This window comes from Heptranchias perlo, chromosome 17 (assembly GCF_035084215.1).
Source record: "Heptranchias perlo isolate sHepPer1 chromosome 17, sHepPer1.hap1, whole genome shotgun sequence".
NCBI lineage: Eukaryota > Metazoa > Chordata > Chondrichthyes > Hexanchiformes > Hexanchidae > Heptranchias > Heptranchias perlo.
The window spans coordinates 34,675,816-34,700,411 of NC_090341.1; the positions used below are offsets into that span (position 1 = coordinate 34,675,816).

General features: G+C 38.8%; 1 protein-coding gene across 3 annotated transcripts in view; it reads left to right on the forward strand.

Annotated features, from left to right (window-relative positions):
- Nucleotides 1-953: 953 nt before the first annotated feature.
- The window catches only part of LOC137334417 (chemokine-like protein TAFA-1), a 340,643-nt gene continuing 317,000 nt past the window's right edge, over nt 954-24,596 (forward strand). For 2 of the 3 annotated variants that reach the window (XR_010966142.1, XM_067999128.1), the window contains exons 1-2: nt 954-1,238; nt 1,536-1,656. Coding sequence is in view for 2 of the 3 variants with exons in the window: in XM_067999128.1 (XP_067855229.1) it covers nt 1,545-1,656 (112 nt within the window). In the remaining variant the exon portion in view is untranslated. The remainder of the gene's footprint in view (nt 1,239-1,535; nt 1,657-24,596) is intronic. The other variant, XM_067999129.1, reaches the window with a different exon arrangement.

Below are 24,596 nucleotides of genomic sequence, written 5' to 3' on the forward strand. Positions count from 1 at the left end.
TCACTGTAACGAGGGAATGCTTGTGACCGTGACGGAGGAGGCCACTCCATCTCCCCGATGAGCCCTCTCCCCGGGGCGGTCAGCGCTCACACCTCTCTCTGCCCCCTCCCCCCCCCCCCCCATTCCAGGTAAGAACCGACCGACCGAGTGGCGGGAGAATCAAAGGCCAGAGCCGGTGGGCGCGGGAAACAATCCGAAAGAGCTCTGGACACTGAGGTGATGGGTTTTATCCGTTTATATTGGCAGAATGGGGTCAGGGGAAAGATTGGAGCTTAAAAAAGAAGTGAGGGAAGGGAGGGGAGTTTCGTAGTCCAGTCAGAACTAAATTAATTCATCTTAAACGATTGAAATATGACTTCATTAATACCCAATAAATAAATCGACCCCCCAACCCCTTCCACTTGGTCACATAGTAAACTTGTGTTAGTTACAAGGTCTGATAATAAGGACATTTCTCTGTCAACTTTGACATGCAGATTTACTCTTTGACCCCAATATAACTGGTAGCTGGTCCCGTGCTGACAAGGATGGGCACTAAAGTTCCTGGTGAACGGATTGTGCTGGTGAGGACGCGATGCGTTGGGTCATTCCGCTCGTTCAGTTAAATGTCTAGTGGATGCAGTTTATTTCGGAGAAGCGGAGGGGATGTTGATGAAGGAAGGTGCTGAGGCATACGCTTTGCATACTGGTCAGGAAGGGGGTCCTTTGGGGGAAAAGGTAGAGAGCACAAATGTGCAGATCGCCCTTTGGGTCGGGAGTGATGGCAGGACCGAGGTGTAAGCCGACGGCTTCAGGACGCTGCTGCTGAACACCATGCGCCCCCCGTCAGAGCGAATGATGCTCACTCGAATCGTCCCGACTCCCGCTTCTCAGCATCTGAGCAGTGTTCAGCACTGGTCTCTCACCAAGCAGCTCTGGAAAATTTTCTGGGAATACCTCCTGTCACAGAATTGGTGAGACGTAGCCAAAAGAAACGGCAGCTACTTCCGGGGGCTAATCTGATCTTTCGGTTCATTTTCAGATGACTTGTATTTGCCCTTTTTAATAACCAGGACTACCTACGGAGCCGAATAAAGTGATGTCCCGTCTGTTCTGGAAATGCCTCCACTCGGAACATGAGAGCAAATAATGCCAAGTATTTTCTGATAAACAATTACTCTGTTGCAATTTTGATGGGGAAAGCAGTGATGAAGAATCGGTAGCTGCAGCATTCCCACACATTCGTCTGTTCCCCATAGGTGAGTAGTAAACGCGTAGGAGGGCACCGATCCTCGAACAGGCTCCCTCCCAGCTTTTAAACCCAGTTTGCCAATCGGCAAGAAACGAACAAGCAAATGTTTATTTATAAACTTTCTCGGCAGGTACTCGGTTAGCCACCGACCGGGACTGAGCCCGGGGTTTTGCCTGAAATCTTGCTCTGCTTGATATACAGGGTTTTTTTTTTATTTCAGCATTAAAGCTTGTAGTTTGCTAGGTGCTGCAGTTTCCGAGAACTGAAGGCAGTGTAAGTTTATTTAATACTTCCTGCTTTGCAGAGAGACGCGATGGTATCTACAATGCCTGTGCTCCTGTATATCTGGATAACAGCCTGCGCCTTGGTGTTCAGTCACGGAGCTCTTCGACCGACACTTGAGCAACTTTATCTCCACCGGCCAGGTAAGAGCACTTTCGGCTGTGTGTACAGGTAACCCGTAATCGGGGACGGAGGGCGAGAGTCCCGCCAAACAATGGCAAGGGTCACATCTGACCCGATTTCTCTTGGAGGTGACTGATGGCAGTTGCACTGGAATAAGGAGGCGGGCGGGATTGGGAATGAACTTTTAGTGCATTTACCACAGTGTATTTTCAGGAAACAGGTAGGGTGTAAATGAATGGAAAGATCCAGAGACATTGCTGGAAGGACGAGCTGTGAGTCACACTGGTCGGGACAGCGTACGGTGGGAGTGACGCAAATAGATGGGAAGAATTTGGGAAGGACCGCGGCCAGGGGAAAGGCTTGATGGGGGGGGAGGAGGAAAGCTGGAGAGAATTAAAATGCTGGAGCACTAGGAAGAATCAGCAGACATGCAGTGAGTGGCGGGTGGATCAAAGCGCCACCGATAGATTTATTTTGTGTGTGATGCTCTACATGCCCGAAGAGGCCCCTTTGTAACGGGGACAGACTGAGAGCTGGGCATGCGGAGCGAAACGGGAAGATGACAAATGTCTGGGTGCAGCACCGCGTTCAAAGCATCACAGCTCGAAGCTCAGCGCTTCCTCCTATGAATCTCCGGCAGACAGCCGCTCTGCACCAAGAATTACTGAGATTGATGACATTCAAATCCCATGCAGCCCCTTCCAATCTCCCAAGATGTAATCTACTACATTGACAGATGAGTGGAATTTGACGTGACGTAGATCCCATTCAAATCGCCCTCCACCTGTACAGTAAAGAAGCGAGTGGCAGTTCAATGCTAACCCATTGGTGCCAGCTCAATCTCTGATGTCAAATCACCAGGACCGTGTAGGCGCCTGTGCCACGCACGGAGATGGATCAAGCAACGGATGTAAACCCTTCTGAGTAAGAACCTTCCGTCACAAAAAAAAATCACACAACAGGGGCCGATGGTGACTGATCGATGACAACAGTGTACTCACAGTGCATTTGTTCCAACAGATAGACCTCTTTAAAACAGAGTCCGCGAATAAAGAGCTTCAATTAAAATATTAAAAAGGTCGGCATTGCATTTGTGAGAGGTTTTACTATATCTGAACTACAGGTTACATGTTATATAATAATCTGTAAAAGGAAAATGTAATGAAAAGAAATATACTATAACTGATGCTACTCAAAGCATTGGAAATAGCAAGATCAGAAGGTTGCAATTTGCAGAGTAAACTGGGTGCGAGTGATAATCTAATGAGCCCCCCCTGATCGACGTTATCGATTTTCTCGCATTAGGCGGGATTGGTTTGTATTGACATCACATGTCCGCACAGCCACAAGAAACTTTGTACAACGGGATTTAGCTGGGGAAATAATCGGCGACTGTTGTCCAGTAAAGCTTCGTAGTTTTATTAGAATAACAACATTTTAATGTGCCTTATTTAGCATCGTAAATGTCCTCTCCGCCCAATAAAAACAGGCTTCAAATGTTTACAGAATACCAGACAAGTATGAAGCAACATGTAGAATAGCAAATACTGCAACCATGTTAACTAACGTGTAACTATTGCATGACAAATGGGTAATTGGTGAGATCTTTACAGTCATAAGATATCCTCAAGAAATAGAAAATAAAGCTGGCAAAGTAATTGGTACGGGCAGATTAAACTTTTCTGTTTCTATCACTGATATGATGGAACATGTTATAAAACCGTACTTCCCCGTATATGTGCGCCTATATATACACATATAGATCAATATATTTGCGTCATCGAGGTCCAAGCTGTACAACTTAATCTACACGAATCTACATATTGAAGACAATTACTGCTGCTAATATAGTTCAGATTATCAATTAGGACATTTGATGAGAATCACGTTCACTTACCTTCTAAACTAAAAATGTCAGGGTTCCCATCACCTTTTCGCAACGAGAATCAATGAGAAAATCGAGTCTGAGATAAACTGGATTTACAAACACCCCATACTAGTGCACTGAGGTATCAGAGTGAGGCCTGGAAACCGATGCGATTTTCTCTGTTAACGCAATAAAAAAGGCAGAGGAGTATTCAGCTTCGTGCAGAAAGTTTGAGGTAATCAAAGAACGAAACTGTAAAACTTAAAAACCACCAGCATTCGTTCATGACGTGCCTGCCTGCTACCTGTAACTCCGGCGGGGGGACGCCGAGCAATGTGGAGCGCTGCTACCTGGGCGGATTCATGTGAAAGATTCCCTGAAATACTTTTTCCCTCCAACGACGTAAGTCAGCCGTGCCCAACTTGTCCCATTGTCAAAATTATACGGCCACGTTGACATTCACTATGACAAATGATATCATTACAAAAGCCCTATATATTTGTTTGCACCGAAGGATATATTTTAATTATACACAATATTTGGCAATAAGTTACAAGGCAATTTTTCAACCAGCAGTTCTGATGATGCCATAACTTCCAATAAATCACAGAGTAAATTATATTCACTGCCATGGTATTATAGATGAAAGGGTATCAAGACTAATGGTGATTTAGGGGTCTGAAGGAGTTTGGCATCATGTAACAAGTGCTGTACTGTTAACATTTTGTGGAGTCACTTCTGGCCAACTTCAGTAAGGGGCTGCAGCTAAGCAGTCCAACTAGCAACCTGCCCGTTTCCTAGTCAGTTAATGGGATAGAAAGGGTGGGTTGATTTTCTAATCTATCACTGTGCCTGACCTTGAGTCAGAAGAGGTATGTGGAACTCCTTGCATTGAGGGTTAGGGCATTCTTGTGTGACAGTCAGTGGGGGGAGTAAATTGAAACAGCATTTAAAATAAAGCAGATACAGTCCTAAAAAGATTATTCTATCAATGCTTTGATTCATAATCTTGGATTCATTCTATGTATTTAGATTTGAGAGACAGTAGGAGAGTTTTGTTTTTACGCAGAGGCTGTGAAATGCACTATCGGAGTTAGTGATTGAAGCAGAGACCATGTCAACATTTAAGAATAGGTTAGATAGGTGGTTAAAGGAAAGGGGAATAAAAGGATATAGAACAGGGTGGAGACATGGGATTAGGATTACTGTTTGTGTGGAGGATAAACACCGATGCAGACTGGTTGGATCGAATATCCTGTTTCTGTATTGTAATTGCTATGTCATTCTTTGTAATTCTACATATTGCCTATATACAGGGTTACTGATCCACTAACATAAAATGTGATGCCACCGTGGTTCAAATAGCGGGTACATAAACCATCCCAGGAATTTTTAAAAATACTTTTAGTAGATGGAATAATCTCATTCCCAGAAGCACCATTTGGTTATATTGTATAGAATAAAACCAGCTGTAGTGTGTTGCAAGGACGTAATACATAATAGGATTGAGGTGATGTTAATAGTCACTCCTGTTTCACTGTGATAGCAAATGACTTGATTATTTCCTTAATATGTTTGCAGTGATTACGACAAAATTGTTACATCTTCAGTGTGGATTTCATCATGCATCAACAACACTGAGCACAGATGTTTACTGCATATACTAAAAAGTAATAACTATGACTTCAAATATAATCTTGTCTCCAAGTTCAGATGACAATTCGAAATTTAAATTTTCCTGTTGATATTATGAACACATTGAAGAGAATATTACTTTGCAATCGCTCTCAGGTATCCATTATTCTCAATATGATATTTTTCAAGACGTTTTAATTAGGGATTAACAAATCAAAGTTTAGACTCGCTCACTTTAGAGATCAGGCACAGTATTTTATCATAAATGCTTACCAATCAGAACTTAGAAAGTTTTCCTGGGTAGTAGAGAATCAGTGCCATATGATTACAATTTTACAAAGGTGATTTTGTGGCAGTAAAATAGACTATCAGCTCAGAAAGGCTTGAAGTTATTTTGAGACCTCTTGTCATTGAAAACATCTTGCATGTTGGAAATAGTTAAGTGATTATTGCATCATAATGACATTACAATTGAAAACAAACAAAGTATGTGATGGTAGGCAACAACAAACTTGCATTTATATATAGCACCTTTAACATGGTAAAACATTCCAAGGACTTCACAGGAGCGCAATCTGCCAAAAAAATTGACACCGAGCCAAAGAAGGAGATATTAGGACAGGTGACCTAAAGCTTGGTCAAAGAGGTGGGTTTTAAGGAGGGTCTTAAAGGAGGTGGAGAGGTTTAGGGATGGAATTCCAGAGTTTAGGGCCTAGACATCTGAAGCCACGGCCGCCAATGGTGGGGCAAAGGAAGTCGGGGATGCACAATAAGCAGGTCTGGAGGAATGTAGAGTTCTAAAAGGGTTGTAGGTCTGGAGGAGATTTCAGAGATAGGGAGGGACGAGGCCATAGAGGAATTTGAACACCAGGATGAAAATTTTAAATTTGAGGCATTGGTGGACCAGGAGCCAATGCAGGTCACTGAGCAAAGGGGTAATGGGTGAGTGGGACTTGGTGCGAGTTAGGAATCAGGCAGCAGAGTTTTGGATGAGCTCAAGCTTATGGAGGGTGGAAGATGGGAGGCTGGCCAGGAGAGCGTTGGAATAAGTCTGGAGGTGACAAAATCAGTGTGATACTATAAGTGAAGATGGCAGGATAACTTGTATGTGTCCAATCCATGAGTTGGTTATAATCAGCCTCAGTGGGAATATTTATCATGCCTCACTGCTGAAGCTGCTTTGTGAAGTCATACCAGTGAAAATCTGACTTGTCGGCGGTGTTTTTTCATTTCATTGTTATAAAGAGTGAACACAATAGCTTTTGTTTATTTTTATCTGTGTTTAATTTTTATCTGTGTTTAATTTTAAAGATTTAGCATGTGATAGCATGCCAATAAACCAAGAGATACCGGTGAGTGTAATAAAAAGCTCCTCTGCACATTTAAGAGATAAACTATTACATTCAAGCATCTGATTGTCGAGAGTGGTGACACACAGTGACGGCCTTAGAATGTGTATCAGAAGCAGTACCACACAAATTGTTCATCTGGAACTGCTGGCTCTGTTTGCTTTTGCACAAGCTTCAAATTTTTTTAATGAAACTAAAGTGTTTCATGTTGGAAAAGAAACCTTGAGTTTTGTCTTTTCCTTGAATCAGCTCTCTGTCCCTAAAACAGTGTTAAATATGTTGGAACATTTATTACCATATTCCCTGTTCTTTATTGCTTTGCATGTTGGAATTCCTATGTTTATTGGTTAATTAGATTTTGCTTACAACTCTGATAGATACTGAATATATCAGGACAGCAGCATATGATAGAAAGCTCCACAATTGAGGCTGACCAAATGACTTTATTGGTAACCTAGTCCACAAGTGGTTATAGTTACCCAACCGTAGAAATATTTATTCTATCTAATACAGGCATCTAATGATTATCGCACATGTCCAATTGGCTGAGCCAACTGAATAATTCTTGAGTGATATAGTCTCAAGAACACTATAACACAAAATCTGCTTGTTTGATAAATATTATCCCTAATAGTCGCATGTTATATACTGTACATGGCTAATGTCTAAAATGTTAGAAAACGCTTTATAACACAATATAAACAAAGCAGATGTGCTGGCAGATTGATATGATGCAGCGTAAAATATGATGAATGTCACACAACCGTTTGCAGCATATTCATTGGTGGCTGTGGAATTGCTGAGGCAATGTTTGCTCTGCGGCAAGTGATTCATTATAGCATATAGATGTTTTTGAAACAGCTGTTAGACTTTACATTGGCAGTGCAATTCTTGCAGTCTTATATAAGGAGGAAAATTTCAGAAAAAGTTATATCTCATGCTGTCTAATAGGCAGCTTATGGTATAAATTTAGTTTCATTCAGTGTTAGAACGTTTCGTTATTCTGTAGCAGAGTTGCTGCTGTCAATTCAAAAGAATCACAGGAGCTAAAATATACTAAAACATTAAAAAAATACATTTAATGGCAATAATGAACGCGTGTGAAGGATATAAGGACAAGTGTAGACATAGACTACTGTGTCTATACTTATATAGAATACTATAGTTCCTGTGTTCTGAGAGCAAGAAAACATTGTCTTATGGAATATAACGACTCAGAGTTGGATTATATGAATTGAAATGTTGCTTATCTTTGAGAATCAGGGAGAAATTTCACAGTTTTAATGTCTTGAAAGTTTTATTTAATCTTTTATTTATCTCTCGCAGCAAATTGGAGGCAGTCCATGGCTGTATGGATTGTACATCGTCCCTTGGAAGGGGCAGGCTTGATGGTTTATATGTTTTTATTTCTTAGTCTATACTTATGAACTGAAGACTGCTGTCTGTTTTAACACTGGGCTTCTTCTTCTGGCAAATGGTAGCTGATGATTCTTTCTACTTCTACTAAGTGAAATATTTTCGCAATGGTATTAGATCATGGGAAAGATGACTTAAGAATTATACTCTTTGATCGTCTTCTCTACTTGTCGCCTTGTGTGCTCTGTCTATGAGAGTGAGGTGAAGCATCTTAGTGTAAAAGAAATAATGGAGAAAGAGGTGATCGAGATGTGCAGGAAGATACTTTAATCTTACCATTTGGTGCTAAATGGTCTTGTTCTCTAAGTAGATTATTTGTTCCACTAAATTATCATATTTTCTCACATTCTAAGATCTCAATGACATGAGAATCTTTTCAGTTTGTCTTCGACGCTCTGCATTCCTAAAGAGTCACTTTAATAACTGACTTTCATTATCTTTTATAATGTATTTATCTGATGTCGTGGCAACACATGCTGTTGCACCTCACGATATGTCATAAATGGGACCAACAGCCGTATACACAAACCCGGGTATTTGGAAGTCAGGTGTTTTATACTGTAAAATATTAGCAAAAAAAGGAAAATTGTAGCAAATAAAGTGGAAATGGCATTGATATCACTAATTTTTTTTTAATCTTCTCTTAGAAGAATCTCAAGCAAATTTGAATCCCAGGAAAATTATATTTGACAGATCCTTTATAATTGACCGATTACATTAACTGTTTTGGTGCTGTCCATGGTTCCAAATACAGCCCTCCTCTCAATAAATCTAGCTTTCCAGTGTAGCACACATACAATTTATTACGGATCAAGTGAAGCCATTTGTCAGTGTTCAAAATATCCCGATGCTCTGATCAGTTAGTAGAATCGTAGGCAATGTTATGGCTCCTTCTATGTCAAGTTGTCTTCTCTCATATCCTTAGCACTCGCTTAGGGAGAGTAAGAGTGACAAAAATGTACCATTTGTTTACAGCTTTAAAATAATTGACATGTCTCTGCAGAATCTAATGTAGACATTAACATTGTTGAAATGTTAGATGTGAATATGTTAGAATTATAAATTAATAAATCGTGCAACAAATATTAATGACCCCAGAAATAATTGATCCTATCTTAGCTAATTCCCTTAAATAAATGAAAATGATATTTCTATGATGCTCATCCACTTAAAGGAGCCATACACATTTTAAAATGCAAATTTAATGCACCCTTCCCTGAGCAAACAGTTTTCTTAAATATTTTAACAATTTTTATGAATATAATTGGGAGAATTTATTTCCCAATTTAGTGGGTTACAGATTAGCTGGTGTGACAAAATCAATAGTGGGGCCTGTTTTACCTGTCCGTTAGTATACTATATACTGCTAAGGAAATGAGGCCAGATGATAAGTGAAGTGAAATTGTGCAGACATTGTTTATTTAATCTCCACCTGCAAAATAATCTTCCTAGGAGTGCTACCCAATTTCCAATTTGAATTTTTAAAAACATGTATATTTTTATTTGGTAGGCTGCTGATGGAAGAATCACGATATGAGTGCATTTGACACAAACAATCCAAATAACGGTCCATCATGGTCATATTTCTGTCAAAGTTTCATTGTTAGGAAAATAGAGATGTCAGAGGCTATACGTCTAAAGTTGAATTACTTCTCAGACAATAGTATTAAGTTTCACCTGTTAGAAAAATCAGTTGTGTTGTTTACTCACTGGTGCTTTGCATTCATGAAAGTAATCCATTTCTGTTAAGAGTGGTACTTGTCCCCGAGGTATAGGTTTTGTGGTCGAATTTGATCTAAAATAGCATAGGTACAGACGCTATTGTGATGGCACTACAGATAGGGTCTAGGAGTAATTATGCATAAGGCAATACTTTGTTATTCATGAAGCAAAGAAAAATATTGGCATATTTTGGTGAATTCCTTTTCATTGTATTTTGAACCATTCTGATTTTTAAAAAATGTATTTACGGTCGTTAGTCTGGAAAATGTACATTCGGTATATAATTTGTTAATGATAACAAGCTTGTCAATATAATCAATGACAATGGAATATGCACAAAGTTATGTGGAAGAAAAATAGCACAACAAGTTTGTAAAGTACAATAGGCACAATTCCTAATAATAATGTTTTAAAGTTGAGACTCCTGTAATGGGAGCAGAGTCATGCTTTAAACAGAAACATTTTTATATTTTTCTTTTTTATGGCTTTGGATGAATAGAGCAATGTGTTTTGAAATTGACTTTAATTAGCCGTATTTTAAGAGCTCTTTCGTCTTAGTGTGGGAAGGTGGCCAACCTTAGATAGTGGTACTACCTGGTCAATTTCTGATTAGGTCAAGTTTGGGTCATCATATGTTCGAAGTGTTAATGTATGCAAGCTCACAGTTTGGGAGAAAACAGTCCTCGGGGTGAATTTTCAACCAGTTACATCACCACTGATAGTGTGAACTGGGCAAATGAAATCACAATTATGGGCAGAGACTGTTCCCACTGGATCTCCACTAATTCAGCACATAGTGACTATTTCCAACAGTTCTGTCACCCATATTACATGATAGCCTCTTTTAAGTATTAAAATGGGCATGTAATGTATGCAAATGAATGCATGCACAGGTTCCCGGCATATGTATCAAGAATCCAATAGGCACACAGCCTGTCTCGATAAAATGGCCTTTTGTGGGTTATTAGGATGTTGGCTGTTGAAAACATTTAAATGGCAGCTGCCATTTTTGTCAGGCCAATTTTATAAGACTCCAGAAAAGGATTTTTTTGGTGTGTTTTTCTGTTAGCCAACTTACTTGAGGTCACTTTTTATACTGCCAATTTCAATTGGTGCAATTTATATTGATACCATAGATTACCTGTAGAAATCCTGTTCTACTTTGGAGGAGGAGGGTGGGTGTGTGGTGGGGGGGGGTGGGGACATCAGCAACATCAATCAATCTGCAGTACAGAGATGTATTAAACAGATGACTGATGCCTTGTTTACCAAAGTAAGCAATTACATCACTTTCCCCATGGTCAACTGACAACAGCATGAAAGAAAGAAAAAACTTGTGTCTATATAGCAATTTATTATGCCTCAGTTTAACAACTCAGCCAAAAGAAGTTCCAACAATGCAGCACTCCATTAGTACTGCACTGAAGTGTCAGCCTGGATCATGTGCTCAAGTCCTGGAATGGGGCTAGTGAACCTTGAACTTTTTCCAAAAGGCAAGATTCCCAAAAGTGCAAGGCATAACTGATGGCATCCATGTTGTATTATGGTTTCCTGTCCACAATGGCTTTGCCTTCATGAGCCACAAAGGCTACCGCTACATGAATTTTCAGCTATTCTGTAACATCAGCACAGGAGCAAGCGTCTTTTTGCTTGTTCCCAGGCAGCAGTCATGATGTTTTCATTTTAAATAATCCACCTTGTCCCCATTATTTGACCCACAAAGTTGAATGCAAGGTAAACTAATTTGAGACCAAGGATACCTTCTTGAGCTCTGGCTAATGAAATCTCCATGATGTCTACAAACAGCTGCTGGGCATAGATACAAAGGAGTGAATGCTGCTACCAGAATAATTATTGAACACGCCATAAACATGTTGAAACAATGCTGGGCAGATCAGATACTGTCCTATTATTTAGGCAAAAGTTTCCAGGAACATCGTGGTCTGCTGCATGATGCAAAACTTCATGATCCTAAAAGGCATATTGAATTTTTTGAGGAGGTAATAAGGAGGGTCAATGAGGGTAATGAGTTTGATGTAGTCTACATGGATTTTAGCAAGGCTTTTGACAAGGTCCCACATGGCAGACTGGTCAAAAAGTACAAGCCCATGGGATCCAAGGGAAAGTGGCAAGTTGGATCCAAAATTGGCTCAGTGGCAGGAAGCAAAGGGGTAATGGTCGACGGGTGTTTTTATGACTGGAAGGCTGTTTCCAGTGGGATTCCACGGGGCTCAGTACTAGGTTCCTTGCTTTTTATGGTATATATTAATGATTTGGACTTAAATGTAGGGGGCATGATTAAGAAGTTTACAGATGATACAAAAATTGGCCGTGTGGTTGATAGTGAGGAGGAAAGCTGTAGACTGTAGGAAGATATTAATGGACTGGTCAGGTGGACAGAAAAGTGACAAATGGAATTTAATACGGAGAAGTGTGAGGTAATGCATTTGAGGAGGGCAAACAAGGCAAGGGAATACAAAATAAATGGGAGGATCCTGAGAGGTGTAGAGGAAGAGAGGGACCTTGGAGTGCATGCCCACAGATCCCTGAAGGTAGCAGGACAGGTAGATAAGGTGGTTAAGGAGGCATACAGAATACTTTCCTTTATTAGCTGAGGCATAGAATATAAGAGCAGGGAGGTTATGCTAGAACTGTATAAAACACTAGTTAAGCCACAGCTTGAGTTTTGCATACAGATCTGGTCACCACATTACAGGAAGGATGTAATTGCACTAGAGAGGGTACAGAGGAGATTTATGAGGATGTTGCCAGGAATGGAGAATTTTAGCTATGAGGAAAGATGGGATAGGCTGGGGTCATTTTCTTTGGAACAGAGGAGGCTGAGGGGTGATTTAATTGAGGTGTACAAAATTACAAGGGACCTAGATAGAGTGGATAGGTAAGACCTTTTTCCTTAGCAGAGAGGTCAATAACTAAGGGGCATAGATTTAAAATGATCGGTAGAGGGGAGCTGAGGAAATGTTTTTCCACCCAGAGGGTGGTAGCGATCTGGAACTCACTACCTGAAAGGGTGGGAGAGGCAGATACCCTCATCACATTTAAAAAGTACCTGGATATGCACCTGAAGTGCCATAACCTACAAGGCTATGGACCAAGTACTGGAAAGTGAGATTAGGTTGGGTAGCTCATTTTCAGCTGGCGCTGATGTGATGGGCCGAATGGCCTCCTTGTGTGCCATAAATTTTCTATGATTCTATTGAGCACCCATAGGAGGCGGACAACCAGTCATTGCAGACAGATGAAGATGATGAGCTGGTGGAGCTAGAAGCTCCTACTTCTGAAATTCCTATGGTGGCTTCTCCAACTATATGCCAGACTCGTTGCCTGGGATTGATAAAATTACCCAATAATGTCATGTTGGGTACCTTGGCTGACTTGATGAAATCTGTAAACTTCTTCCTAACTTGCTTCTAGGTGCTGTGAATTTTTGACTCAGCACTGACGTGCATCATTTCTTTCCATCATGTATTCTGTGTTGTTCATCTATGTGGCTGATGCTCTAGGCTGCCAAAGACGCCCTCACTTAATTGGCACCTGAAGCATTGGTGAATCGTGGTCACTTGGTATACCTGCTCTGGAAGCTGACATTTTGACACTAACATTAACAGCAAAATTTTATTTAGTTTGTCCATCAAAAATTAACCTCTCCTTCAAAATCATGCTGCAGGACCTTAAATTCTGCAGTAGCACCAGATTTCCTGTCTGTCTCCAGTCAGCGGCATTATGCCAATTTGGGACTTGCTCAAATTATTACAATGAAACTGATTCCAGAAGTCAGTGAGTGATAATTCTCCTCCAATCAGATCCACACAGGGGCCCCAAATCAGTGTTATTGTCTTTAATGCTGAACCATCAAGAAGTTTTATTCCAGTTCAAATTCCAATGTGAATTGTTTATACCTTAGTGGGTGTGAGACCTCAGTGTGTGTCAGATTGGTCATTGACATACCCTGTCCCTACTATGCCATAATGTGTTTGTTGATATCTGAGAAAATTGTATAAGAGCAGACTGTTTTCTCTGAAGATTTTGGTTCCCTGCTTTGCACTACCCATTCCACGTGAGACAGTGAAGAAACACTACACTGGGGAGGGGTGGGGGGTCATCGTTCACATAATATTTTATCAGAGGCTCAGTTAAAAGATTCTGGAAAGAATTTCAAACCTTTTAGCTTGTTATTTTTGGAAGAATTTAAGTATTGTGCAAGTCAAGTATTGCACTACCGGTTACTTGCTCGTGTGTCTTTTCTTCTGTGTAATTATCTTGCTTTTAAATAAATTGAACTATAAATTTTAGCTTGAATGTTTGACAGTGTGATATTTACTAACTTTTGAAGTGGACAGGAGAATGTGGTGATCATCCCATATAGTCTTCAATGAAAAGTACTTTGGTAAAAGGGTAATTGTTGAAATAATGCACATTGATGCTGGAATGATTATCATCAATAGTCTCAACCATTTTCATACCCATCTTTTTTTCTAAAGATAAAAAAAATCTCCAACTCTTTTTTTATTAAGAGACTAAAACCTTATTGAAAAGGCCTTCTTAGGGTGAACTACATGTATATTATGTTTTCTGAATTAGTACCCTCTAAGAGGAATTCTGAAGGCTTCTACTGTTGTGGTGAGCATCAGTGTTATGTACTGCCATATACACTTGAGGCTAAATGCCCAAATACTAATCTGTACTTGCTTGTGAATGTTTTTAAGGATGAGTGAAAGTTTGTCGGTTAACAAAAGATTATATCAGAAATGTCAATGAACTTATTACGAAAACTATTTATTTTAAATGTTGGTGCCACTTTCAGGAATTCGGACAAAAAACTGAGGTTCTTGTGAAACTGGCACAGCCTGACCATTTGTCTGAAGCATTTAAAGTTGCTCAGGTGAAAAGCTGGCCTAATGGTTCACTGATGTACTTCTGTTGCATGACCTTAATATATCTGATCCTGGGTCTTAGTTTCCTTTAATACTGGCACCATTTTAAACATCATGACAGTTGGGGCAAGTCACTGGCCCTCACAGACTTTAAGGAACTTATGGAATCATATATCCCTGTCTGAATCAACTTCATCCTTCAATGCCTGTGCTAGTGTGCAGCTTGGGATTATTGCAGAAATCAAAGCATTATGTAAGAGAGACTTTGGTGTGAGATCTCGAACGCATATTAAATGACTATTTGAAATTTAAAAAAAGTTGCATTTATAGAGCGCCTTTTAGAACTTCAGGATGTCCTAAAGCACTTCACAACCAATTGCGTACTTTTGAAATGCAATCACTGTTGTAATGTAGGGAAACACAGCAGACCATTTGCACAAGGTCTCACAAAAAACAATGAGACAAATGACCAGATAATCTGTTTTAGTGACGTTGATTGAGGGATAAATGTTGGGCAGGACATCGGGAGAATTCTTGTGCTCTTCAAATACTGAACCTTCCGCCTCAAAGGCGAGAGTGCTGCCACTGAGCCAAGGCTGTGCTGTAAAGTGGTAAAGGTGTCTACTTCACGTATCCACAAGATATTATCTTCCATGAAAGCCTGACTAAAACCTCATACAAGATAGATATATGGCTCCATGATTGGAATTTTGTGGTCCCAGCAGTGTGTTGGAAAGGAGTGGTGGGAGAAGGCACTTAGTAATGTATCATTTGGTGATGGATGATGCGGTGCCTGTTTTGGGAGATGATTCAGATGCAGGTCTAAACTGTCAATGAAAATTGCATGGAAACATTTCTCTCAGTTTTCCCAATAGAAATGCCATTGCTTTTAGACCTGCGACAATTGTTGGGGGCGCCTGCTCTTCAGCTAAAATGATCAGTTGCTGGGATTCAGCTACGTAGTCCAGGTTGAAAAGGTTTGTACATGCACCATGTTTAGAGTAAGGAATGTTTTTCTTTATTTAGCCCCTGTCATGTTTTAGGATTTTTTGACAGGGGAGAAGGCAGCTAGGTATGAAGTGTATTTGGTTGGACCTGTAGTTGTGTGACCTTTGAGTGTACTGCCAATGTTGTCGATTTTCTTCTTTGGAATAAAGAAATGTTCTGGACCAGAAATTACCATTTTGGTCTATCTGGCCAGCCCAAGAGTTCAAAATTAGAACTAAATCCCTCAATTGATTTTCTTGCTTCTGCAATATAAACATTTTTATTTTTGTGTGTTTATTGCAGAGCTTTATAGTCATAGTAAATTAAATGAGAGGTTTTGATAGAGTAGATAGGGAGAAACTGTTGCCACCGGCAGTAGGGTCGGTAACCAGAGGGCACAGATTTAAGATAATTGGCAAAAATATCAGGGGGCAGATGAGGAGAAATTGTTTTATGCAGTGAGTTGTTATGATCTGGAAGGGTGGTGGAAGCGGATTCAATAGTAATTTTCAAAGGGAATTGGATATATACTTGAAAAGGAGAAAGTTGCAGGGGTATGGGAAAAGACCAGGGGAGTGGGACTAATTGGATAGCTCTTTCTGTGCTGTATGATCCTATGATTCTAAATATAGGCAGAGTTGAAACGTAATTAGTTTAGTGTTTTGTTCTGGCATGTTTTGAATCATTCCGGACTGTAAATGTTCAGATAGTCTCCTCAATGAGACTCAATTTTGTGCAGTAAGATGAGAATTGAGACTATTTTGTGAGCCAGTGCTGGTATGGAAAAGTGGGCAGTTACTCAGCAGCTGAAGTGAGGTTTGCAGCATAGCTGAGACTAAGATCACAACCAGATTTTGTAACATGAGCGAGGTTAGGACCAGCAGATGGAGGAAGCATCTCTCATGAAAACAGACGGTATACAAATGTGCCTTTGGTAATCAACTGACCAGAAGTGCATCAAATGTAGTTTCTTGTAAGATTTTTTTGCCAACTCTATTTGGTAATTGTTTACTTCTATTTTGTGCTTGGCAACTTGTCATACAAGTTAACCCTCCGATAGTCACAAGGATGGGAAGGATCACCCGTTAGACTTCACAGATGCAGACAATCTTTCCATTCAGACGTATACTTGTCTTTAGTACACTTGAATCTAAATAGCTGTGACTGTATTAATTGCTTTTAAGGAGAGAGTTCAAGTGTATTGCTTGAGGATTACAAATGATTGAACATATTTTGTGGGTTTATTACATTTTAGAGACCATTTGAATAAGCTGAGGGAAAAGCATTATTGGTTGAAATATGTAATTAGCATTCCATTTATAACAATGCACAACAATAGTGGGCATGACATTAGAAGAAGAGATCAAAAAAGATGTAAAGACATTTAAGATAGAAGGGGGGGAGATAATTGATAAACTAATCAAGCTTAGAGAGGATAAAACCCCTGGACCGGATGGATTGCACCCACGCATATAGAAAGAAGTTAGGAAGATATAGCAGAGGCACTATTACATATATATAAAAATTGATTAGAAAAGGGAATAGTGCCAGAGGACTGGCGGACAACTAATGTTATTTCTATATTTAAAAAGGGAAATAGAATAAGTCCAGGGAACTATAGACCAGTTAGCTTAACTTCGATGGCAGGAAAGATAATGGAATCTTTATTCTAAGATGTAATAGAAAAACATCTAGAGAATGAAAATATAATAAAGGGCCAGCTAGTGCTGGTAATAGTTCTACTGCTGTCATTTACAGCTACTCCTGATCAATCTTTTGTTTCTTAACCTGTCCCATTACCACCTTCCTTGCCTTGCACCATCATCCTTTTTGTCATTTAATCACTCCTGCCCTCTACCCTATCACAGACCTTCCCTTTTATTCTTTCCTGCCCTCCCCTCCCTCCCCCCGCCTCCTTTCCCTGGCTCTGTACTTCCTCAAAAAGGTTAACTCTTTTAACATCTTCCAGTTCTGACGAAAGGTCTTCGACCTGAAACGTTAACACTTTCTTTCTCCACAGATGCTGCCTGACTTGCTGAGCTTCTCCAGCATTTTCTATTTTTATTTCAGATTTCCAGCATCCGCAGTATTTGGCTTTTGGTATAATAAAGAGCAGTCAGCAAGGATTTCAGAAGGGAAAGTCATGCTTATTGAATTCTTTAAAGAAGTAACAGAACAAGTAGACAAGGGTAATGCAGTAGATGTTATATATTTGGATTTTCAAAAGGCCTTCGATAAGGTACTGCATTGTAAACTCATGACTAGGGTCAGAGCATGTGGAGTCAGGGAGCAGAATGGATAGCAAGCTGGCTACAAAACAGACAACAGAGAGTAGGGGTTAAGGGTAGCTACTCAGACTGGCAAAAGATGAGAAGTGGTGTTCCATGGGGATCCGTGCTGGGACCACTGTTGTTCACAATTTGCATTAATGATTTGGACTCAGGAATCAGAAGTACAATTTCAAAATTTGCAGATGACACCAAATTGGCGGTGTAGTTAATACAAAGGAAGAATGCATCAAAATGCAAGAAGACATTAATAAACTTGCAGAATGGGTGTGTAATTGGCAAATGAATTTCAGTATATATAAGTGTGAGGTGGTGCATTTTGGTAGTAATAAGGAGGCCACGTACTGCCTGGATAATAGTCTAAATAGGGTAGAGGAGCAAAGGGATCTTGGGGGTACAGATACTCAAATCACTAAAAGTGGAGACGCAGGTAAATAACGTCACAAAAAAGGCAAACCAAACACTGGGGTTCATTTCTAGAGGGATTGATTTGAAAAGTAGAGAAGTTATGTTAAACTTGTATAGAACCTTGTTTAGACCACACTTGGAGTACTGTGCACAGTTCTGGTCTCCATGTTATAAAAATGATAGAGGCATTGGAGAAGGTGCAAAAAAGAGTCACAAGGATGACATCAGAAACTGAGCGGATATAATTATTAGGAAAGACTAAACATGCTGGGGCTCTTTTCTTTAGAAAAGAGAAGGCTGAGGGTAGACCTGCTAGAGGTCTTTAAGATAATGAAAGGGTTTGATAGGATAGATGTAGAGAAAATGTTTCCATTTGTGGAGGAGTCCAAAACTAGAGGTCATAAATATAAGATAGTCACTAATAAATCCAATAGGGAATTCAGGAGAAACTTTTTTACCCAAAGAGTGCTAAGAATGTGGAACGCGCTACCACAAGGAGGCAAATAGCAGAGATGCATTTACAGGGAAGCTAGATAAGCACATGAGGAGGAAAGGAATAGAAGGATATGCTGATAGGGTGAGTTGAAGTAGGGAGGCAGGAGGCTTGTGTGGAGCATAAACGCTGGCATAGACCAGTTGGGCTGAATGGCCTGTTTCTGTGCTGTAGACTCGATATAATTCGATGTTACTGTAACAATGAATTTCTGGAAAATAATACCAAATATCTGCAATTTACAGAAAAGACTTGTAAGTATTAATATAAGCAGCAAATGAAACAATACTTCATTTTGGCTGTGCAAGTACTCAAAGCATTTTCACGTGATTTTTTTTACAGCAAATTTGTATATATCGGTGGGAAAAAAAATCAATTAAGATTTTCACTGGCAAATCTAGCAGGAGGTCTAGACCACAAAATACTAAATGCAATGATTTCCCCATAGACATATGAATTTTTCAATTTAACATAGGTCATTTATGAGGCCCAAGAACGACTCCAGAATGTTAATAGCTTTGATGGAAAGCACGGTATTCTAATTTAACATTTTACATTAACAGCTATTATTTTAAATTTACATAAACGTCCGTTTGATTTTTTTTTGAGCCAGTATTGGGTTGCAGGAGAGTTGAAGTCCTGGCCATAGTACATTCATCTTCTTGGATACGTTTCTCCAAAATATGACAGGATTGTGCTGATGAGAGTCTGATTTTCTTTACTATCGGGTTTATTCTGCCTTCTTCTAACATGACTTATTTAAGACTTTGCTTTGATGAAAGTGAATTAGGAGGCATTAGTAAAACTATTTTTGGCACATGATTGCTTTTACAAGCAGCCGCATTTGAATTCTAACCCCCCAGGGTATAATAAAGATGTATTGATATCATCCATTTTGCCCAGGTGAAGGACAAAACAGCATCAAAATATTGCTTAATATATATTACATACCCAGCAATATCCTTGTGTAGTTATCCTAAATTATATTCCTTTAATTCAAAAGTAACTCAAATACACACCAAAATGACAAGGTTTCCAAGATCTAAACAAAAGAAAACACTTGAATATTTGATTAATTATATTTACCAGTGTTGAAATTATGTTTAGTTTTAAAGTCTGAATTGATGAGCCAACAGGAGATAGGCAGAATGTTTTGCCTTCCAGTTTCATCCTGAATAAATACAATGAGACAATCAGATACCAGTCTTTCACCTATTTAATAAAAATATAACTTGTACGTACTCACCAAAATTCAAATCCTATTCTTGGGTATTTCTTCATTCCATAATATTGCACAAATATAATTCTAAAAGCCGGTTGCTTTCAGAGTGATGAATAGTATCAGCGTACAATACTACTTTTGATTTTTCCAGTTTAAAGTTAGTTGAACTAGTAACTTAAACAGGTTTAAAGTGTGCACATGGAATTGATAAATAAAAGTAAGGATCTGTATTTGAAACAAACCTTGCAGCTAAACTTGTTAGAAACCTATTAGGTGTAACTATCCTCAATTAAACTGCAAGAACAGTGAAGCAATGACAATCAGTAGTAATGATAGATAGACAGAATACTGGTATGAAATGAATTAATTGAGCAGAAACTGATAAGAGTTCAGATTTTTGCCCCCCATTTAACAGATGTGTAAGCTTAATTCTCTGATGCAAGTAATATCTGACAGCCTCAGTTAATGGTTTGAAGCCACATCCTTATTTGCAGTTTTTATTGCCTGATAATAAATTAAACAGGATCCTTTTTATGCATGCAGTTCATTTTTAAGCAGTTGATAACTGACTAAACTGCGAAGAGGTGTTGAGTGTTGCATCATGCTCAAATGCTGCTTTTATTTCTGAAATTTTTTAAAGGCAAAGTTCCCTTCAAAGATCTAGTTTACAGGGTTAAACCATTGTATCTTCTCAAGCAAAGACGAAAGTGTCATCTGAAAACAACAGGGCAATAGCAAATAAATAGATAAAATCTCCACTGACCCTTCCATGGTGTGTCTTTTGGTGTCTTGCTTTGAGAAGTCTGCAGTAAAAGAAATGGAAACTATTCATAAAGTTTAACTAGTGCTAAATGGAAAGGTACCCTATTGTGCAAGAAAATGCTTAACATAAATTATGATCTAATTAACATTTGCATAATGATATAGACGTCCTACTGCTTGTAGTGCTAATTAGCAAATGACAAATGAGTAAGCATTAATATTTCATTAAGATCTAAGGTACTATAAGAAAGATTCAAAATGAAAAATAAAACTGGCCTGAACAACATGCCTGCAAAAAATATATTATGGACAAATGTTTAATATATTTTTGTTGGTGTTATTCTTTCTGGATTTATACCTTTTCTCCCTTAATATTTACTGATTAAAATAATTACTTTCTCCATTTTAATCATTCTGATGAATAGTTAAAGTCCACAATTCATCAAACAGATCTGCCTCAATATTATACAATTCCCAAAGGGTAGTTTATAAAAGCTAATACTACAAGAAAACTAGTCATAATTAAAATTACATTAGATATTATTTATTATTAACCTACATCAAAACAGAAGAGCTGTAATATTACAAAAATAATAAAGCAAAGACATATTCAAATTAGGTCAGTTATACTTTTGCATTGATTCAATGAACTTTTGGTTTTGCATAATGTGGTTTATCTTAAGTGTATTTTTCAAGTTGCATTGAAACAAACAGTGTAACATCATCCCGAGGATGCTTCAGCTCTGCACTGGCCTCAGTATAACTACAACTGGTGCAAAACAAACTTTAAAAAATTCCAGCAGATGTGTTAGACCACCTGGGAACATTTCATTTTTCTTTTAGCCTTTTAATATTGTCTTTTGCTAATATTAAATTTTACTGATACTTAATTGCCAGTATATGAAATAGTAGACACGTCTAAGCACATATGCACATAGTTCTGTTTTCCTTGCCCAGAGAGCAATGAGAAGTCAAGGTATAACTTTGGTATGCCACCTCTGTATGGCTCTGGTACTTGTAGTCTAATTTGCCTTAAAGTACTTAGCCTTATCATAACCATAGAGCGATGCATTCTCTCCGAGATACTGAATGATATTAACACGCCTTTTAATCTACATGGTATTTTACTACTTCTGGCCAGAATATAAACAAATTGGATCACCTTTCTTTACAACCTAGTTATTAACCAATAGCAACAAAACCTACACCAAAATGAATATTTGGAGACTTTCCTTACTATTAAGTATTTTTGGAAGTTTCGGAACATTTTACTGTTAATGTTTGTTGTAATATTGAGGACGGCCTCAACCAGGATCTTGGGACCCATGAGGACGGCCTCAACCGGGATCTTGGGTTCATGTCACGCTACATGTAACCCCACCAGCGGGAAAAAAAGGTTATCTATTTTTAATACAACTGGTCATTCTCTCTCTTTCTCTTCCTTTCGGATGTTTCTCTCTCTCTCTCTCTGTCTTTGGTTCTGGCCGTTTGTATATTCGGTAGTCTTGTATCTAATGTCGCTCTGTCTGAACACTATTCAATTCCTTTGATTGCCTTGATAATGGGCAGTTGGAAAGATTATCTGTAATCACCAGGCATTGTTCTCTGTCTATATATGCGGTAACTTTCAAGGAATTCCACACTCACCTGACGAAGGAGAAAGCCTCGGAAAGCTTGTGATTTTCAAATAAAACTGTTGGACTATAACCTGGTGTTGTAAGATTCCTTACATTTGTACACCCCAGTCCATCACTGGCATCTCCACATCATATCAAAAACCAACTAACAGACACAAAGAAGCATTGAAGGGATGATTTAAGTCCTTCTGTATGAATATCTTTATTATCAAATGCCTCATTTGCAAGTGGAAGTTGGTAGATATTTGCATAATTACGAAGAAGGTAAATAAATAATGCACTAAAAGTCTTTGTTAGAAAATGACATATCAAAATTATCTGTTTTCCTACAAAATACATCAGCATAGGTTTTCTACGTCCCCCCATCAACTGTTTTTTTTAATGGCAGCCGAAGGGCAGAAGGCAACTTGGTGATGGGCTCTGTTTTGTCTCTGCCTCCATGTTATTTTCCATGGCCAAAGCTTGCCGGGGCAAACTACACTAGCCCGTACATGGGCAGATGAACAGTAAAGACCATCCCAAGTATGGCATCCTAGTGATTATGATACTGGGCTAATAACCCAGAGGTTTTAAGTTTAAATCCTGCCGTGGCAAGTTGTGAAGTTGAATTCAATAAATCTGGTAATTTGTAGTCTAGATCCAGAAAATGACCATGAAAGTTTCTGGATTGTCATAAAGTCCCAACAGATTCAGTAATGCCTTTCAGAAAGGGAACCTGCCACCCCTACCCAGTTTGGGCCTAAATGGTATTCCAGTCCACATTACATGGTTGATTCTTAATACCTTTAGGGTAACTACCGGCAGGTAATTTATAGGTTAGCTAGGTTAATACTGCCTTGCCAATGTCATCCACATCCTAACAACAAGTACGTTAAAAAAAAATGAAAATAAGAGAAACGCAACTTCTGCCTTTTCTCATGCCAGGAATTGATGTAGTAAAAGCATATAGACACGACGGAAGTGACAGCTGTTGTCCTCACAACAAGGTGAAAAATATATAGAAAAAGACATAATTCAATAACCCACAATACTCAGAAGCCACTGACAGTAGAATGGCTAAGAAATGTTAACTCTTCACTGTTAAGAATGTATTTACTCATTCACTGTAAACTTTTCCTTTCAAATAATGGTGAATATATTTTTGAAAGACTTGAGATATCCTATTTTTTCAACATAACTTCTTGTCACCTCGATGAAAAGGAGATGGTCTTCTACTCCAAGAATGCCAATATTTGTCACCAGCATGAGCACAGTAGGGCAATCTTGACCTAAGTGGGTTACTTGGGTACCAAACAAAGTATATACTAAAAGCTGATATGCCAGTACTTGCCTTCACCATCTGCAACTTAAGTCAGAAGATAATTATGTTCATGTCTCAAAATTGACCTTTATGCATGAAGGTCAATTTTGACCTGCATCATAAGAAAAACAACAACACTTTGATACTCTTTCAAATATGACGTCTATGGGATGGGAGAATATGATAGATTAGAAATGGTCCCAAATAAAGTGTACAGTAACAGCAATTTTTGAGATCTGAGTCTTACTATGAAAATGTAACTTTGATAATGAGCAGTTACAGAATCTGAATGAATCTCAGAAATCATGGTTGTACAAGATAATGTTAATAGGTTTAGAAGTTTAACTATATCAAGGAACTGGAGATATTGTTTATGAGCAGATTGGCGCCTAACAGGAATCTATTTCCCACAGTGATCATTGTTAGATAATTAAATAATGTGAGAAGAAAACATTCTATATAGAATTCCTAAGAGGTAGAGTTCCTAAGATAATTTGGTCAAATGGAAAACTTGAAATGTTTTTCGAATGTTTGCAAACATTTGAATTGATTAAACAATTAATTGAAAGGAAAATTGAAGAATAAGCAAATGATGGAAGATTTAGACTATTTTGAACATTTTTCTACTAAGCTCTGAAAAAGCTTATTGAATATTTTGTTGGTACAGTATTTCTTCAGAGCAAAGCAGCTATTTGAAAATCCTCTACAAAGGTACAGTCAGAGATGAAACACATGCTTAAAACTGAGTCTGCCACAATGTTGATTGAAGATAAATCATTGGGGAGAGAACTGGCATCATGTACCTTCCCTAAATTCTTGGGAAAAACCCAGAGACTGGTCTCGGTGTTCAGAAGGAAGTCATTAGAATCATTCACTGTCTGTAGAATACCAGGGAAGTTTCCCCTTGATCACCATGAGTGGACAGATCAGATACATCTATCCATTTCAGTATGTCATTCCAGAGGTGTCTCTTTGAATT